Source organism: Panthera onca, chromosome B1 (assembly GCF_046562875.1).
Source record: "Panthera onca isolate mPanOnc1 chromosome B1, mPanOnc1 haplotype 2, whole genome shotgun sequence".
In the NCBI taxonomy this organism is placed as follows: Eukaryota; Metazoa; Chordata; class Mammalia; order Carnivora; family Felidae; genus Panthera; species Panthera onca.
This window is the reverse complement of record NC_138342.1, coordinates 32,654,976-32,675,096: the sequence shown is the minus strand read 5'-3', so window position 1 is coordinate 32,675,096 and position 20,121 is coordinate 32,654,976. Positions and strand designations below refer to the sequence as shown.

The window sequence follows — 20,121 nt, the reverse complement described above, 5'->3', positions numbered from 1 at the left end:
GTTTTAAAGATATTAAATTTGAAGAATTTATTAGATATCTCATCAGAGATGCTGAGTAAGCAGTTGGATATAGGAGTCTACAAATTGGAAGAGATAAACATGGGAGTCGTCAGGATACAGATGACATTGCCAATCAGGAGGCCAGAGCACAAAAGTGAAGGGGGCATTCAGAGAAGACACTGAGATGTAGTAGAGTTTTCTGATTAGAAATTAAGGGATTTGGGTGCTACACTGGAACTGGTCCCAGAGAGATGGGCATTAGGAGGGAAAAAAGAGTGCACAAAGAGAGGTGGGAAAATCTCAAAGAAAAACTCCTTTCTATACCCGAGAAAGGGAGAAAAACATCTCTCCCTCCTCCTTCCTGTACACCTCAAGGCCTCTTTGTTTGCAGTGCTCAGAACTCAGGTTGGCCTTAACATCAAGAACAGTTAACATGTTTTATGTGCCTACTTAAAGTGTTCTGGGCACTTTACATGTACTGACTTATGTAATTATACTGACTCACAGATGCTCTAGTATGGTAACTGGGGTCTGAACCATGTTATTGAGAGGTTTGCAACATTTAATTAAACTGTAGTAAATGAATTTCATGTATATAAGAACCATGCAATGAGAAAACTGCCCGTGTCTAGTCTAGTTGAGGAAATAAATCAGTGTGAGATGAAACGTGGTAACAGATTTAGTTACTGTGAAATGTTGACAGATCATGCTACCATGCGGCAGCTACCTGGAGTGGAAAAGCTTGGATTTAGGAAAGTGAGTTATTTAAAAGGAAAAAAGGCAGTCACAAATCATAGCCAACTCTGAAAGAGGCAGCTATTATATATTTAGCTAAAGATACAAAATTAACTTGAATCTCCTTAGGCCCATTTTTCACAGTTAATAAATGACTGAGAACAGACTCAGTATTCATATTAAATATGAAGATCACATATAAAATCATGAACATATGACAAATGCCTGACACAAAATAATCATGCTTTGATGAATTATTTTCTTATACATCAAGTGTCAAAATTTCTGGGGCCTGTAAATTAATTGGCAGGATATTCTTACAGATGAACTGGGATACAAAAAATGCCTAACTGAAGTCAAATAGACAATTTGCATGGTGAAAGTTGTTTTTTATAACTCAAAATAGTTTGATTAGTTCTTCAAATGGATCAATAACATTACCTTTTAGCTGGAGTACTAAAAATATTAATATTAAACATAGACATATATGCGAAAAAAATGAAATAATTAAGTGTCCTCAATTGAAAGGTACTTTCTCAAGTATTCCGTGGGCACTCTTATCTCCAGATTATAATTTCTTCCTTAGCAGTAAATTATAATTCTTCTGGCCACCTGGGTATAATTAAGCCTACTAGTTTCACCATTCACCAGCATGATGTTACAATAGTTAAGCATAGATCTGTTTCTTCTTGGGTAGTCAGAAGGCAGATGCTAAGTGACCAGAGATTGTGGGAATCAAAGAGCCTGAACCAAGAATGTCAAACAAGGACCGACACACTCTAGTCATATACCCTGAGGCAAATGTAACTCTGAGTGCCTACAAAGGCTAACTTGATGTTTGGAGAGAGTAAGAGGTTAGAATTAATATCTATTTATATTCTCACCAAACAGTCACCAAATGTTTTAGTCCATCTACTGATGTGTTGATATGAACGTGAGCTATTCCATGTCCACAGTTCTCAATCTGGGTGAGAAAGGGACAAATGGAAGCCATCCTATTAATGTCCTGGTGTCCAAAGGCACAGGTGGACCTTAGAGAGACATTCATTCTATATAGCCTGGGTAATTCTTAGCAGATAGTGTAGATGGATCTTGAAGTTTAGCTAAGATATAAGGCTTGACCAGGGGAGCCTCACTACTACACAATTTCCCTTGCAATATCAGAAAAGTCTAAGGCAGTAAAATATATTACATTTATGTAAAGCATCTCAAGTATTTAGCAGTGTTTCCAGCTATAACCTACCCAGCACAGGAATCTTTCGAGATGTCTGACGATTATAAATAAGCAAATTTCCTTTAACAGTTCCAACAGCCAGGAAACTTCCAATTTTTGACCAAAGAAGGAAAGACATTTGATCCCTATAACATTAAAATATCAATTACTAAAAAAAATTCACAATCATAACCTCCAAACAGATCCTTTAAAAAGTATTTCATGAAAAATTTTAATATCTACTTAGGAGCTGAAGTACAAAATTACAACTTAATGCTTTAGAACACAAACTAAGTGCTAAAGATATTTTGGAGATGCTAGAAGGTGATCTTACTGTCAGCTCTACAAATTCAGTGCAGACCTACGAATATGTAATAAATAAAAACATAAGTCATGATGGAATCTCAAATTTTGTTAAGATGACTCATGATGAGATGGTTTAATTAGTCTAATGATAGTTGTAAATGTGGTAAAAATCTTAATGGATGAGAACACCTCATGCTTTCAAAAAAGTAGGTCCAATAACACTGTATATAAAACTGGAAACATCAACAATTCATCGCCTTAAATAAAACATATATTTTCCAACTCTGTCACTTTTTAAAGTTTTTATTTAAATTCCAATTAGTTAACCACAGTATAATATTAGTTTCAGGTGTGCAATATAGTGATTCAACACTTGAATACATGACTCAGTGCTCATCATGACAACTGCACCCCTTAATCCCCATCACCTCTTTTGCCCATCCCTTCAGGAACCTCCCCTCTGGTAACAATCAGTTTGTTCTCTATAGTTAAGAGTTTGTTTCTTGGTTTGCCTCTCTCTCTCTCTCTCTCTCTCTCTTTTCTTGTTTTGCTTGTTTCTTAAATTCCACATATGAATGAAATAATATGGTATTTGTCTTTCTCTGACTTATTTCACTTAGCATTATATTCTCTAGCTCCATCAATGTCACTGCAAATGGCAAGGTTTCATTCTTTTTTATGGCTAAGTAATATTCCGTTGGGTTTATGTATATACATAAATACATATATACCACATCTTCTTCATCCATTCATCAATCAATGGAACACTGTTTCCATAATTGGCTAATGTAGATAATGTTGCTATAAACATCAAGGTGAACATATCCTTTTGATTTAGTGATTTTGTACTCTTTGGGTAAATACTTAGAGTAGTATGATTGAAGGATCACAGGGTAGTTCTATTTTTAACTTTTTGAGAAACTTGCATACTATTTTCCACAGTGGCTATACCAGTTTGCCTTCCCGCCAAAGTTCCCATTTCTCCACATCCTCACCAACATCTATTGTTTTTTATTTTAGCCATTCTGACAGGTATGAGGTGATGTGTCATTGTAGTTTTGATTTGCCTGATAAGTGACGTTGAACATCTTTTCATGTGTCTATCAGCCATCTGTATGTCTTCTGCCCATTTTTTCATTGGATTATTAGGTGTTGGATTTTATAAATGCTTTATATATTTTGGATATTAACCCTTTATTGGATGTCATTTGCAAATATCTTCTTCCATTCTATAAGTTGCCTTTAGTTTTGTTGATTGTTTCCTTCATTGTGAAGAAGCTTTTTATTTTAATGTAGTCCCAAGAGTTTATTTTTTGTTTCCCTACCCTCAGGAGACATCAAGAAAGAAGTTGCAGGGTGCTTGGATGGGTCAGTTGGTTAAGTGTCGACTCTTTTTTTTTATAAATTTTTTTTTAAGTTTATTTATTTATTATTGAGAGGGAGAGAGCACAGCTGGGGAGGGGCAGAGAGAGAGGGAGACACAGAATCTGAAGCAGGCTCCAGGCTCTGAGCTGTCAGCACAGAGCCCAATGCAGGTCTCGAACCCACAGACCATGAAATCATGACCTGAGTGGAAGTCAGACACTTAACTGACCAAGCCACCCAGGCGCCCCTAGTATCTGACTCTTGATTTAGACTCAGGTTGTGATCTCACGGTTGTGAGATTGAGCCCCATGTTGGGCTCTGTACTGGGCGTGGAGCCTGCTTAAGATTCTCTCTCTCCTTTTCCCTCTGCCCCTCCCCCATGCACTCTCACACACACTCTCTCTCAAATTAAAAAAAAAAGGTGCAGCAGCAGATGTCAAAGAAGTTACTGCCTGTGCTGTCTTCTAGGATGCTTATGGTTTCAGGTCTCACATTTAGGTCTTTAATCCATTTTGAATTTATTTTTGCATATGGTGTAAGAAAGTTGTCAAGCTTCATTCTTTTGCATGTTGCTATCCAAGTTTTCCCAACACCACTGGTTGAAGACACTGTCTTTTTCCCACTGGGCATTTTTTCCTGCTTTGTTGAAGATTAATTAATCATATAATCGTGGGTTCATTTCTGGGTTTTCAATTCTGTTCCATTGATCTATGTGTATTTTTTTGTGCCAGCACCATACTGTCTTGATGATTACAGCTTTGTAATATAGCTTGAAGTCCAGAATTGTGATGCCACCAGCTTTGCTGTTCTATTTCAAGGTTGGCTATTCAGGGTCTCTTGTGGTTCCACACGAATTTTAGGATTGTTTGTTCTAGCTCTGTGAAATTGTTGGTGGTATTTTGATACAGATTGCATTAAACGTGTAGATTCCTTTGGGGAGTATGGACATTTTAACAATATTTGTTCTTCCAATCCATGTGCATGGAATGTTCCATTTCTTTGTGTCATTTTCAATGTCTTTCGGAAGTGTTCTATAGTTTCCAGAGTACAGGTGTTTCATCTCTTTCCTTAGGTTTATTCCTAGGTATCTAGGATTTTGGTGCAATTGTAAATGGTATTGATTCCTTAATTTCTCTTCTGCTTCATTATTGGTATACAGAAATGTGACCAATTTCTGTACATTGATTTTATATCTGGCAACTTTACTGAATTCGTGTATCATTTCTAGCAATTTTTTGGTGGGGTCTTTCAGATTTTCTACACATAGTACCTTGTCATCTGCAAATAATGGAACGTTTACTCTTTCCTTATTGATTTAAATGCCTTTTATTTCTTTCTATTGTCTGATTTTTGTGACTAGGATTTCCAGTACTATGTTGAATAAAAGTGGTGAGAGTAGGGGCACCTGGGTGGCTCAGTTGGTTAAGTGTCCACTTCAGCTCAGGTCATGATCTCATAGTTTGTGGTTTTGAGCCCCACATCAGGCTCTGTGCTGACAGCTCAGAGCCTGGAGCCTGCTTTGGATTGTGTCTCCCTCCCTCTCTGCCCCTTTCCTACTCAAGCTCTGTCTCTGTCTCTCAAACATAAACATTGAAAAAATTAAAAAAAAAAGTTTGAGAGTGGACATCCTTGTCTTGCTCCCGACTTTTGGGGGAAAGGCTCTCAGTTTTTCCCCATGGAAGAGGATGTTAGCTGTGGGTTTTTCATATGTGGCCTTTATTATGAGGTATGTTTCCTCTAAGCCCACTCTGTTGAGCATTTTTATCATGAATGGATGTTGTTCTTTCTCAAATGCTTTTTCTGCATCTATTGAAACAACCATATGGTTCGTATCCCTTCTCTTATTGATGTGATGTATCATATTGATTGATTTGCAAATACTATCCTTACAACCCAGGAATAGTTCCCACTTGATCATGGTGAATAATTTTTTAATGTTTTGTTGAATTCAGTTAGCTGGTATTTTATTGAGAATTTTTGCATCTGTGTTGATCAGGGATATTGGCCTATAGTTCTCTTTTTTAGTGGAATCTTTATCTGGTTTTGGTATCAAAAGAATGCTGGCCTCATAGAATGAACTTAGAAGTTTTCCTTCCTTTTCTATTTTTCTGAAATAGTTTGAGAAGACTAGGCCATAAGTCCTCTTTAAATACTTTCTAGAATTTGCCTGTGAAGCCATCTGGTCCTGGACTTTTGTTGGTTGGGAATCTTTAAATTGCTGGTTCAATTTCTTCGCTGGTTATCAGTTTGTTCAAGTTTTCTATTTCTTCCTGTTTCAGTTTTGGTAATTTACATGTTTCTAACAATTTAACCATTTCTTCTAGCTTGTCCAATTTGATGGCATATAGTTTTTCATAATATTCTCTTATAATTGTTTGTATTTCTGTGGTGTTAGTTGTTATTTCCCCTCTCTCATTTGTGATTTCACTTATTTGGGCTCTTTCTCTTTTCTTTTTGGTTTATAAATTTTATTTATTTTTCTCACAGAATCAGCTCTTGCTTTCATTGCTCTGTTCCACTGTTTTTGTTTTTTGTTTTTTTTTTTTTTAGTTTCTACATCATTTATTTCTGCTCTAATCTTTATTATTTCTTTCCTTATGCTGGCTTAGGCTTCATTTATTGTTCTTTTTTCTAGCTTCCGCTAGGTGTAAGGTTAGGTTATTTAAGGTTTTTCTTGCTTCTTGAGGTACACCTGGATTATTATATACTTTCCTCTTAGGACCACTTTTACTGCATCCCAAAGGTTTTACACCATTTTGTTTCCAATTTGATTTGTTTCCATGTGCTTTTTTAATTTCTTTTATTTCCTGGTTGACCAATTCATTGTTTAGTAGCATGTTATTTAATCTCCATGTATTTGTTGTCTTTCCAAATTTTTTCTTGTGCTGACTTCTAGTTTCACAGCATTGTGATCAGAAAAGGTACGTGGTAAGACTTCAGTCTTCTTGTATATGTTGAGGCCCATTTTGTGACCTAATATATTCTGTATTCTGGAGAATGTGCCATGTGCACTTGAAAGAATATGTATTCTGCTATTTCAGGATGGAATATTCTGAATATATCTGTTAAGTCCATCTGGTCATTCTAAGCCATTGTTTCCTTTTTGATTTTTTGTTTAGATGATCTATCCTTTGGGGTGCCTGGATGGCTAGGTTGGCTGAGTGTCTCACTTTGGCTCAGGTCATGATCTTAGGGCTAATGGGTTTGGGCCCTACATCGGGCTTTGCACTGGCAGCACAGAGCCCACTCAGATTCCCTGTCTTCCTCCCTCACATTAAAAATTTTTTTGATGATCCATTGATGTAAGTGGGGTGTTAAAGTCCCCTATTATTGTATTATTATCGATTAGTTCCTCTATATTTGCTATTAATTGTTATATATATTTGTGTGCTCCCATGCTGGGTGCACAAATATTTATAATTGTTAAATCTTATTGGATTGTCCCCTTTATTATTATATAGGGTCCTTCTTTGTCTCTTGTTACAGTCTTTGTTTTAAAGTCTAGTTTGCCTAGGGGTGCCTGGGTGTCTTAGTTAAGTGTCTGACTTCAGCTCAGGTCATGATCTCGTGGTTCAGGAATTCAAGCCCTGCATTGGGCTCTCTGCTGACAGCTCAGACCCTGGAGTCTGCTTCGGATTCTGTTTCTCCCTCTCTCTGTCCACCCCCAGCCCCACTCACGCTGTAGCTCTATTTCTCAAAAATAAACATTTAAAAAAATTATAAATAAAGTCTAGTTTGTCTGATAAAAGTATTACTACTCTTTCTTTTGACACCCATTTGCATGATAAGTGTTTCTCCATCCCCTCACTTGCAATCTGCAGATGTGTTGAGGTCTAAAATGAGTCTCTTATATGCAGCATATAGATGGGTCTTGCTTTTTTATCCATTCTGACATCCTATGTCTTTTTTTTCTTAATGTTTATTTTGAGAGAGTGCACACATGCAAGCAGGGGAGGGGCAGAGAGGGAGAGAAGAATCCCAAGTACACTCCACGCTGTTAACATAGAGGCTGATGTGGGGCTAGATCCCACAAACTGTGAGATTATGACTTGAGCTGAAATCAAGAGTTAGATGCTTACCTGACTTAGCCACCCAGGCGCCCCATAACATCCTATGTCTTTTGATTGGAGCATTTAGTCCATTTACATTCACAGTAATTTATGATAGTTGTGTTATTTATTGTCATTTTACTACTTGTTTTGTAATTGTTTCTGGAGATTTTCTGATTCTTTCTTGTCTTTCCCTCTTTCATTTTTTGCTGATTTTCTTTAGTGATATATTTGGATTTCTTTATTCTTTGCATGTTTATTAGTGGCATTTGATATACTGTTACCATTAGGTTTGTATAAAACCTCTTTTGCAAATAGCAGTCTATATTAAGTTGATAGTTGATTAAATTTTAACCCATTCTTTTCTCCTCTCCTCCCCAAGTTTTAGGTATATGGTATTATATCTTATATCCTTTTTTTGTGAGTTCCTTGACTGATTTTTTTATAGAAATGTTCATTTTTACTGTTTTTGTGTTTCCTGTCTTTATACTGTCACTTTTGGTTTCTCCTTTCCATTCAAAGAGTCCTTTTAATATTTCTCACTGGGCTGGCTTAGTTGTCACGAACTCCTTTAGTTTTGTTTGAGAAATTTTCTATCTCTCCTTCTATTTTAAATGATAGACTTGCTGCATTCTTGGCTGCAGATTTTTCCTGTTCAGCACTTAGCACTTTTTTTTAAAATTTTTAAATGTTTATTTATTTTTGAAAGAGAGAGACAGAGTGCAAGTGGGGGGAGGGCAGAGAGAGTGGAAAACACAGAATCCAAAGCAGGCTCCAGGCTCTCAGCTGTCAGCACAGAGCCTGATGCAGGGCTTGAACTCCTGAACTGCAAGATCATGACCTGGGCTGAAGTTGGAGGCTTACCCGACAGAGCCACCCAGGTGCTCCTCCTGTTCGGCATTTTGAAGATATCATGCACTCGCTTCTAGCTTGCCAAATTTCTGTTGAAAAATCTTCTGCTAGCCTAATGGGTTTTTCCTTGCAAGTTAAGGACTTTTGTCTTGCTGCCTTTAATATCTTTTCTTTATCATTATATTTTGCAATTTAATTACAGTATGTCTTGGATTAGGCCTGCTTTGGTTGGTTTTGATGGGAGTTATTTGTGCCTCTGGATCTAGATGCCTGTTTCCTTCCCCAGATTAGGTAAGTTTTCAGCCATTATTTCTTCAAATACATTTTTTGCCCCCTTTTGTCTCTTTTCTTCTTCTGGGACTTCTATAATGGGAATGTTATTATATCTGATGGAGTCACTGAGCTCCCCAAGTCTATTATCATGTTGTATAACTCTTCTTTTGTTCAGCTTCATTACTTTCCATTACTTTGTCTTCTAGGTCACTGATTTGTCCCTCTCAGTCTTCCAGCCTGTTGTCCAGTGTGTTTCTAATCTCATTTATCACACTCTTCATCTGATTCTTTTTTTTTTTTTTTAACTCTTTTGTCTCTATGGGATGGGTCTCACTGATGTCTTCTTTTCTCAAGCCCAGTGAGTATCCTTATGATTGTTGCTTTAAATTCTCCATCAGGCATGTTATTTATATCTATCTCACTTAGATCTCTGGCCGTGACCTTATCTTGTTCTTTTGTTTGGGATAAATTCCTTGTCTTCTCATTTTTTTCTAAGTCTCTGCCTTCTTTTGTGTGCTATTAAAGCCAGTTAAGTCTTCTGCTCCTGAAACTAATGGTCTTATAAAGAAGACATCACATAGCACTCAGGGCCTGGTGCTTCAGGGAGTGCTTCCAGTGTGTGTGCATGCACTGTGCTGTTGTGTTTTGGCTGCCCTATCCTTCAGTGAGTCATCTGCAGGGCTCTGCTTGACTTCTATGCACAATGTTTGGTCCCTGATCTGATGTGGCAAGTTTTAGTCTGCTTGTGAAATGAGATCTGTCACTACTTCCACCAGAACTGAGGCCCTGCAGCACTCTCTGCTTAGGAGACATGGTGTGGGCAGAGGTTTGTGATGGTCTTCTGGGGGAGTGCCCTGCCACACTGGGACTGAGGTGTGACTGAGAAAAGCAGTTCCACTGGAGCACAGGGGGTGCTTAATATAAGTTAGGCAGCCAGTATCCATGCTGCACTGCTTCCACAGGTGACTGTGTTTATGCTGTGGAGAGAGAAATGGCACTGACCAGCTCCTTGTTCCTGGAGATGTATCTCCATGAATGCTGTCTCTCGGGGACATGCTCTAAGAAGAGCAAATGATCTCCCAATTTTGTGGCCCAGTCTCTCTTCAGATTGCTGTTGCCATGCTGTATGCCCCAGGTTGTTTACCCGCCTTCTCTCAAGGAGCAGGGCAGTACTCTCTAGGCTCTATCCTAGTGAAGCCTGTTGACCTTCAAAACTCCAGGCTTTAAGCCCCATTGGTTGCAAGAACTCATGAAAGTCAGCCCTTCTCATTTTCCAAGCCAATGGCTTTGGGGAAATGTTCTCCTTGTGCATTCCCCTATATGCTCCTCTCTCAGTTGCCCTTCTCCATGACCACGCTCCTTCCCCTTCACAGCAGCCAGGATCCATTTCTCCACTAAACCATGTCTCCACACTTCCTATCTTTTTCAATGTGGCCTCTTCTCTCCCTTTAGTTGTAGAGTCTGTTCTGTCAAGTCTTCAGGTCGATTTCTGGGGTATTTAGGATGTTTTGATAGTTATCTAGTTCTATTCATGGAACAAGGTGAGCCTAGGGTTCTCCTATTCCACTGTTATTCTCTGTCTCTCCCAACTCTGTCACTATCAAGGGTAGCTCACTTAGAAAGAGGTAGAAAGCACATTTGCCTACCACCAGTTCTTATGTACATTCTAGGATCTACTGGTTGAACTTTTATATAATTCTTTACTACATGGAATCAGGACTCCTTGGAAAGTAGTAGACTCCTCTCCATATATTGAGGAAAGAAATCACAATGGGTATAGAAAAGTGGTCCTGAAAATGCAATCACAGGACCAGCAGCAGCATCTGGGAACTTCAGAAATGCCACTTCTCTGATCCTACCCCAGACCTACTGAGTGAGAAACTCTGGTGCCCAACTATCTGTGTTTTAATAAGCACTCTGATGCACCTAAAGTTTGAGAACCACTGATAGGCCATTCACTGCAGAAAATAACACTGGTTTCAAGAACATTTGATACCTAGGAGACAAAAGTTCACCTAAAGTATATAAAAAGTTAGTTGTAACAATAGAAGGATGTAGTAAATGTGTAGTTAAAAAAATTACTTCTGGGGGCACCTGGGTGGCTCAGTCGGTTGTGCATCCAACTCTTGATTTTGGTTCAGGTCATGATCTCAGGGTCTGTGAATTTGAGTCCTGAATCAGACTCTGTACTGACAGTGAGGAGCCTGCTTGGGATTCTCTCTCTCCCTCTCTCTCTATTCCTACACTGCTCATGCTGTCTCTCTCTCTAAAAAAATAAATAAACTTAAAATTGTTTTCTTTAATTACTTCTAATAAGAAGTACTAATATACCAGGCTGCTGGGTTTCATGTATTAAGCATATATTTTTAAAAGATCAATATGCATGTTTCTCTTAATGTTTAAGCAGGCATGACAGCTGTGAGAATGTCTCTCAGATCTCCAGCTATGGAAAGTGTAACTGACCAATGTCCCCAGATGCTTGGCACTGGAATCCATCACCTCAATCTGCTGGGGCCCACGCCCTCCCACAGGCTACTTCCAGAGAGTAACTGAGTGGACACGGATACTGTTGAGGCCCATTCCCAGGAGACACAGGATTTCTCTGATGGGTTACTTTGGCTTAAAGTCTCCCCAGAGGCCTAGCTGACCTTTCTTAGAACTGAGCTGCAGTCTAAGACATTTCTACCTAACCTTTCTTCCTTCCCTCTCCACTTCACAAGGGTCAGATATGCACTGTGGTCTGGTGGCTCTTCTAACCTGCCCCCTCAAGGTTCCCCCCCAGTTATTTCTTATAATAAATCTCATACACTCAATCCTCTTTGGGAGTCTGCTTTTTAGAAAACATGAACAGAAAGAATTGTGAGCAAGCTAAATAGTACCTTTAGACATTAAATATTAACTAATATTTAATTGGTTCCACCTTAATGATAATTACAATAACATCCACCATTCACTCAGTTCTTGGTTTCATGCCCAGGCATGACACACAATTAAACCTCACAACTCTGAGATGATATGAGGAAATGAATCTGTGGGAAGATAGACAGCAGAGGAACATACACCAGTCTGAAACACTGGAAATTATGCTTTTTTCTTCAGGAGAGAATGTGGTCTCACTGATGCTGAATTTGGTTCAAGAACCAGTACTTGATGTTTATAAATATTCTCTTGAATGGAAGAACAGAAAGTACTTCAAATCTTTTGAAAAGTGATGCATACCCCAAGTGTAAAAGGACAGAGCAAGAAATGTTAAGACTTTATAATGGGCAGACAATATCAACTGTGAATGCACACCTCATGAGTCAATTTTGAGGGAAAGGAAAACTATGCTAAGGTTACCTTTGGTCTTGTTCTGCATGGCCACCTTTCTTCCTCTGGGTTATTATTATTCCTTGGTAAATTGGAAATTTATAGTCTTATAGTGTGTGTGTGGCCTACCTGCATGCCACATGACACCATGAGGCAGATATTATTACTATACCCGTTCCATATAAAAGAAGAACTTGGGATTTAGAGAGAGGTTAAGCAACTTGTTGAAGGTTGAACTACCAAGTTTCAGTTGTTAAATAAAATTTGCTTTTCCATATGTCAAAATGGTTTCTATTTTAGCAGAGACCTGTAATTCATTCTGTTTTCCAAATGTATTTTCCATTTGGGAACTGTCCCACCTTTCATCCCACTCTTCACCTGGTGGGATTTTCAATCCCATGGCACTGTGTACCCTACTCAGGGAACTTTTGAGTAACTGAGTGGACAGGGTAATGTGATGGGATATGCTCTTCTCTTTGGCATAACTTGCTGTGAATGATATAATGTAAGTCAATAGCTGGCAGTAGCCATGGAAACAGTCTGATTTAGAATAAGTCAATACAGAGAAAGGAAGAGCTAAGAGCTAGAGTCTTGATTGCATCACTAGAACCCCTAGATCCAGCCATGCCTGCGGCCAATCCTATCTCCAGATTTTTCAGATATTTTGTCTCATCTTTGTACATTTTAGTCTGTTCCATAGAAAGCAACTTCTTAAGAAGCTATTTATATTTTACAATTATAACAGTTTTACTCTAATTGGGCAAAATCAATAGAATTATATGTAACAATAAAAAATAAATGAACTTTCTTTCATAATAACTCACAAATGCATTTTTATAATGATAGCAGTAAGTATTGTTAGTATCAAACCTACAAATAATCATATTTCTTTCTTTTTTATTTTGAGAGAGAGAGAGAGAGAGAGCACACGCACATGCATGTGCATGAGCTGGGGAAGAGCAGAGAGAGGGAGACAGAATCTCAAGCAGGCTCTGTGCCGTCAGCACAAAGCCTGACATAGGGCTCAAACTCATGAACCATGAGATCATGATCTGAGCTGAAACCAAGAGTTGGACACCCAGGTGCCTCCAAATAATCATATTTCTAAGTGAAGATTTAAAATAAAAAAGTTATTCTTACCTCATGCCACTGTCTAACTGGCTGGTTTTATTTGTGTTGGCATCCCATAGATAAATGCAACTAGATTTCTCTGCAATCACTGCTAGGATATCTCCATCTTTATCCCAATCCATAGCAACACAGTTACTTTTAAAAAAGAAAGCAAAATATCACTATACATTTTCTTACAGCAAGGGAAAGAAATTTAAAAATCTATTTGTGATTTTTATTTATAGCAAGACCAATGTACTTTGAATAGGTCATAAACTTTCTAAAGTGAGAAATACAATTCACTATTCACTGCTTAGATTACACTAAGTTAAAATTTTTGTTGTTATTGAGAGAATGGGAAGAATTTAAATTCTATTTTAAATATAATTTATATATACTACATTAAATATAATTACACATAGTAAGTTAGCAGATTTTTCTTAGATCCTATAAAGAACCTGGCCTTTTGGTAAGACAAACTCATCAAGTACCTCTACAAAGAAATCACATCTGGAATCAAGAGGTAATTTGTATGACCAAATGTCAAAAGGTCACTTCAGATTTACAGAGAAAGAGAAGGTACTGATAAAAAATGAAGTTATATCTACACAAATTGGGTATAAAACAGATCACGGTTGGGTAGATGTGGGATTACAAATAATGGAAAAACTGGATTTTGAAGTGGTAAGAAATGTTATTTTCATTTTATATTATAACAGAATTAGAGTGATTTGATTAAAATGACAAAAGTTATAAATAGGAAATGCTTTTTTAAAAATGTTACAATTGAAAATTATTCCAAAGTGTTTATCATAATTCAAAAACTTCCTTGAGAATTAACTTTTTCTTCTCTGATTTTCATTTTGAGACTCTGCTCTTGGATATCGGCTAAGCCATACTCAGTTTTATAGTTAAGACAATTATTTCAATCACTTTATTCTTCAAAATTAATTTTCTCTAATATTTTCAGAGATTAGGGGAGTTTGGAAGAGGGAAGCTTTCAAATTTTTGATAAAATCATCTAACAAAGGCAATACATAAAGCTATTTTATTTATCTGCAGATCCTCTGTCAGTTGAATTTAACTATGATAAATACAGCAAAATAATTCAGAGGTAAAAAATATATATATAGCTAACATATAACCAATAGAGGTCACAGAGATCATGCAAAAACCCCATACAATTTACTCAAAGAAGGTCCTTACTAAGTGCCTTTTTGTTTTTAGACATAATTACAACTATTTTGACTTCTGTTTTCCATAATATAGAAAACAAAAGCAACAGTTAAGAGGTGATGGGAAACACCAAAATGGTGGCATCAGGTGAGTGGGGCAGAGAAGGAGGTGGGAAAGGCTGTCAGAGACCAACGGAAGTAAAACAACCTTTGCAAAGATGGTGGCAGTAAACCAAAGAAAACAGACATGAATTTAAAAAGCATGGCAGCGGGGCGCCTGGGTGGCTCAGTCGGTTGAGTGTCCGACTTCAGCTCAGATCACGATCTCGTGGTCTGTGAGTTCGAGCCCCACGTCGGGCTCTGGGCTGATGGCTCAGAGCCTGGAGCCTGCTTCCGATTCTGTGTCTCCCTCTATCTCTGACCCTCCCCCATTCATGCTCTGTCTCTCTCTGTCTCAAAAATAAATAAAAAAAAAATTAAAAAAAAAAAAAAAAGCATGGCAGCATAAGACCATTTAGATGAGGAACTCTACACACCTTAATAACCATTGAGACTATCAATAAAATAATACAGGTAATTTACAAAGAATCATCAAAAATGCTTAAGTTATATTTTGTGTAATCTAGAATGATTTCCTGAAAACAGAATGTCTTTGTCATTTAAAAAGTATGTGGAAAGTAACTATTTTCCAACAATTTGTGAAATGCTATAGGGATGTGGATTTATCTTCTCTGCCTATACACACACACACACACACACACACACACAGGCTTATTTATAATTAAATAAGTATTCTTCCATATAGACTCATTTATAATTATACTTTAAGGCTTCCCTGTGAATGTATGGAGGTTATAAATATCAACTCTATCTGTTTACATGTTTTACTAACAACTTATGTATAAAAAAATCTCTTTGCCATAAAAAAAGCAAAAGAGGAGATACAGATTATATATATGTGGTAAAATTCTATTTGATTATAGTTTTAAGGCAATACTGTTTTTATCTTTTAGGAAACAAAGCTTGAAAAAGTTTTTGACCCACCCCTGTACTTACCCAGGTAAGTTAATTTCACTTCTTTTCTGACCATGGCGATCAAAGATTTTCACAATATGATCAGCTCTAAAAGCAATTAGAACACAAAAACATAATCTAAGTGTTTCTTTTTATTTATATACATTAAAAAAATTAAGCTGCCATTCAAGTGATTTCAGTGATCTCTCATGACAGTTTCATAATTTGTACCTACAAAGTTATTACCAGGGAAAAGATTTTATGAACTGTGATTTTTTTTAGGTTTATTTATTTATTTTTGAGAGAGAAAGTGAGAGAGAGAGCAGGGGAAGGACAGAGAGAGAGGAGAGACAGACAATCCCAAGCAGGCTCTCCGCCATCAGTGCAGAGCCCAAAGTCGGGCTCAAACTCACAAACTGTGAGATCATGACCTGAGCCAAAACCCAAAAGCCTGATGCTTAACCAACTGAGCCATCCAGTCGCCCCTGAACTGTGATGTTAATGAAGATGAATGTATTACTTTTCCCACTGTACAACCACCATACAAGAACTTCTACTAAACAAATGGTGTGGTAATACAGGCATACAAGCCTCTGAAGTCAGGATGATTTACTTAAAGCATTCATTGATTTCTTACCCTGTTACTGCAAGGTAGTTTCCTGATGTTTTTTGCCAGGTGAATTGTATTGGTGTGCCAAGCCCAGTCCTTTCTATCAGTGAGAAAACACGCTAAAAAGGCAAACGCAATTTTTATATTTTCAAAACATACAATTAAGGGTTGGTCAAAGACACCAAAACACGATCATGAAAACAGTAGAATTCAGTATGGTAAAGGCTTATTGTTAGAACTTATCCAGAAAAAGTCAATAATATAACAAACAAAATGACTAATCAGATCAACCAACCAATCAAAAAATTTCCACACTTTGGCTGTTAAAGTATGGACCTTAGTACACATAGGAAAGCAGTTATAAAATTTGGTTTTAAATGTTTTGAATATTAATTTCATGAAAATTATAATTTTAATGTTTTATATGTTAAAGAGTAAAATAACTTAAACTTGAATTTAGCTAATAATCATTAGCTAAGTGGAGTTTAGCATGGCATGGAGTTTTTAAACTTAACAAAACTACCATTTAAAAAATCTTAAGCGTGATAAAAATACAAATGTCTATCCTTCATTCAAAATTATTTTCTTCCTTTACCCATTAGTTATACTTACTTCATCATTAAGTGCTTAATTTTGCTATTGGGTAGACAGTGTATCAGCTGAGAAGCCTTTCTTTTCACTTAGTCAAGAACTGGGGTATCCAATATGGAAGCCACAAATCACAGGTGGACTTGAAATTTTATTAAGGGCTTGAAATGTAGGTAGTATGAATTTAGATGTGTTGTAAATATAGAATACATACACATTTCAAGGACTATGAAAAATGTGAACTATCTCATTGATATTTTATATTGATTACATATTGAAACAATATTTTGGATATACTAGATAAAATAAAGTATATTATTTAAATTAATCTTACCTGTTTCTTTTAAAACATTTTAATGTGGCTACTAAAATTTTTAAATTACATTGGCTCACATTAAATTTATATCAAACAATATTGATCTAAAACTATTAAGAACATAAGCTTGAATGAAAAAATTTAGATTTTACTATTAGGTTAAATTATAAATAATTAGGTTAAATCATAGACCATATCTAGGCATATGAAGTTTAAATACTACAGCTGGCTTGGTAAGGCTAGTGGCTACACAAAACTCATCCAATGCTCAAAATTAAACACCAATCAATAGGCATTTGGTGTGTTAAGTGGATGAAATCCACCTCTATTGAAAACAGGTGAACCTCTATAATCAAAGGTGCATTCACATTTTGTGGAGCAGGAAAACACCTTGAAGGAAAAAAAAAAAAAGCATAAAGGCATCTTTTGCAATTTTGTGACAACATGACCTAGAACCCCTTTATTCAAGCGATGCATCCTTAAATTTCATTAGCTTCATGGTCGCGCTCTTCTAGTTGTGACCTTACAGATTATTTTTCTTCAGTGGAGCTATATATACATGCTCCATATACAGTACACAGGAAAAGTGCTAGCTTCACAACAAGAAAACCAGATTTAGGTTTTGCTTTTTACTTACTAGCTGCACTGCTTAATTAAAACAAGTAGCTCAAATTGCCTCAAGCACAAAATTCTCAACTGTAAACCAGGAATAATATCTTCTCCCTTCTGATACTTCATAAATCGTGAAGTGAAGCTTTAGAATTGTGAAGCTTTAGAAATGTGATGATTACCGGTCAATTCCAATTTCCACGCTAATAGCCACGAGGAGTCATTACGACTTAATTACTTTTTAAACTGAGCTATCCATTTCTTGTCAGATCAGGGCTGCACTATCGCTGTAGTAAAGCGGATAGGTGGATCGGCAGTAGCCACTGACGTGGAATAGGGTTCACTAGAAGCCCAAACCTAGGAACGGTGCGTGCAGAGGATGATGCTCTCGAGGGAGACCTGCGTGTGCAAGTGCAGTTTTCTCCGTGAATAATGTACATTAGCCACTGAGTGATTTCTACATTAGATCAGTCACTGGCGATATAATTTGACATTATTCTTTCGGAAGCTTTTCACTCTTTTAAAGGCGCTGAGTACGGCTTGCTAGAGGCTCAGCTGCAGGAAAAGCAGCGGCTGGTGACACCCAATCCAGTCAATTTCACCGCAACCTCCCAAACGCAGACCGCTCTTTCCGCGGTGTGAAGTTCCTAGTCTCTTCTGATCCAATCTGCTCATTTCGGGCCATGCCCGCCTTCCCTCTGCCCGCACCACTTCAACTCGGTTCGCGGTGCCAGAAATGAGGCCTCCCTCTCCGCCTTCTCCTCCTCTCCAGTTTTCTTTCCTTTCCCTCCTTCCTTCAACTTCGCTGCAGCTTTCCTCCCCGCGGGCCACCGGCTCTCTTCCCCCCTCCTCTAATGCATTCAGGACGGGGGAGAGGGCACAGGCTCCTAACCTCAAAATGACGCTCAGCGGGCTAAGAGCCAGTGGTCGCGTTTTCCCGCCCCCACCCCCGGGGGTTTGTAAGTTATTTACCTTCATCTCAAGGCTCGAGCAGCCGCGCGATCTGGCAAATGCGCAGGCGCAGCGGGCCTCCACCAAGAGGGCTAACGCGTTCCCGTCACCCAGGAGACCGCAGGAACAGTAACCAATCAGCGAGCACTAGCTGAAGGGCGGTGCCTCGTGGGGGTCCTCCTCAGGGGAGGGCGGGAGGCGCGGACTGGAATCACGTGACTCTGGCGGACGTAGGCCGACTCGCGTCAGGAGGTCTTGCGGCTACATGATTTCCTGGTTGAGCTCTGATTGGATGAATCCCGGGGACTTGCTTGAGGGAGGTGGGTTCTGTGAGCCCTGAAAGGCGCCTGCGTAAATTTCGTCTGCTGGTTAGTAAGATGCCCATGGTGGCGGGTTCGGGGCGCCTGAGAATCAAGAAAACGAAAGGGCACTGGATGTTGGATGAAAGGAAAACGGGAATTTGCTCTTGGGGCAAATACTCTTACACAGCGCAAAGAGGACTTGGATGGGCTCGTGTGTCATCTTTTTTTCCTTTCCAGGCTTCTGGTCTAGAAGAAATAGGATGTGAGAAGTAGGTTTTTTTCAAGGCGTTAATAGGACAACTAAATTGGGCAAGAAAATGAGCACTAATTGCTTCTTTAGACTTTGGACCTGGCAGCTTTTCTCCAAATAGTATGCCCTACCATAGATCTGTGCGTTATTATTTAGCATATGAAAGTACTTCTTTTGCCAAAATGTCTGAAAGTGCTGAACAATCCACCCTTTTCTTTTCATCATTAGGTAGGAATCTTATTGACCTGCAGGAAATGAAATGATTTCAAAGAACTAATGATGGGTGTTACATTCTCAAGTAGGGTACTGTTCCCTGGCGTGGGGGTGTTGTTTAATTTACGTTTCCCTTTAGTTTCAGGTGCAAGACCTATTCGTTAAAATGAAGATGTCAATAGGTGACTGAAAAACAAAAAGGTTAGAGAAGCAGAAGTTCAGAAATTGGCCATGCAACGTCTAAAAGAGTGAATGGGACTTTTTAGGTTTGAGAAATGTAGGTGTAAGGGTTAAATTGTAGTGTAGGGCTAATGCTTAGCTTGAAAAATAACAGCTTTGTGTGGACACTGAAGGTTAAGAGATAACAGCCTTGCTTTGCTCTGGTAAACTACGCCTCATACGCTTGTAAATTAGGCTTCACCAATTAAGGAAACAAAAGTTCAAAGAAAAGAGCATCAGAGGCAGGGTCAAGGAGATCCACTGGTTGCAACTTAGAGGCAGAAAGTCTAAAGTAAACACCTCATTAGGCAACTGTTTCTAACTCATCTGGAAACTGTTTCTTTGTTCTGTTCCCAAGTGATGATAAAACGATGTGATCGGTTATAAAAACTCTGTACCCCGGCTGTTCGGGGAGAGTATTGGTCCCGATCGGTAGGCCTTGCCTCTCATTGTAATAAACTTTGTTGTGACTGTCACTGGTGCCCGTAGCATTGTTTCAGGAGTCGTGTGGATGCAACATAGGGAAGACAAAATTTTACCTCTACCCCCTTAGGGTTTTTTCAGCTAGACCTGACCTAAGACAGATTAACAGAAATTAATTTATTAAGATAAATTAACACTACAAATTTATGTGTTAGCTGACATGGGAGCCATCCTAAGGG

General features: G+C 38.1%; 1 protein-coding gene across 4 annotated transcripts in view; it reads right to left on the bottom strand.

The window, feature by feature from the left end:
- Positions 1 to 18,575, bottom strand: part of WDR19 (WD repeat domain 19) — a 112,701-nt gene extending 94,126 nt beyond the window's left edge. For 3 of the 4 annotated variants that reach the window (XM_060655225.2, XM_060655223.3, XM_060655224.2), the window contains exons 1-5: positions 18,497 to 18,575; positions 16,039 to 16,130; positions 15,444 to 15,509; positions 13,243 to 13,368; positions 1,979 to 2,094 (exon numbers count right to left, since the gene is read on the bottom strand). In XM_060655225.2, coding sequence (XP_060511208.1) covers positions 1,979 to 2,094; positions 13,243 to 13,368; positions 15,444 to 15,509; positions 16,039 to 16,130; positions 18,497 to 18,502 — 406 coding nt within the window. In that variant the 5' untranslated portion in view covers positions 18,503 to 18,575. The other variant, XM_060655226.3, reaches the window with a different exon arrangement.
- Positions 18,576 to 20,121: the final 1,546 nt, after the last annotated feature.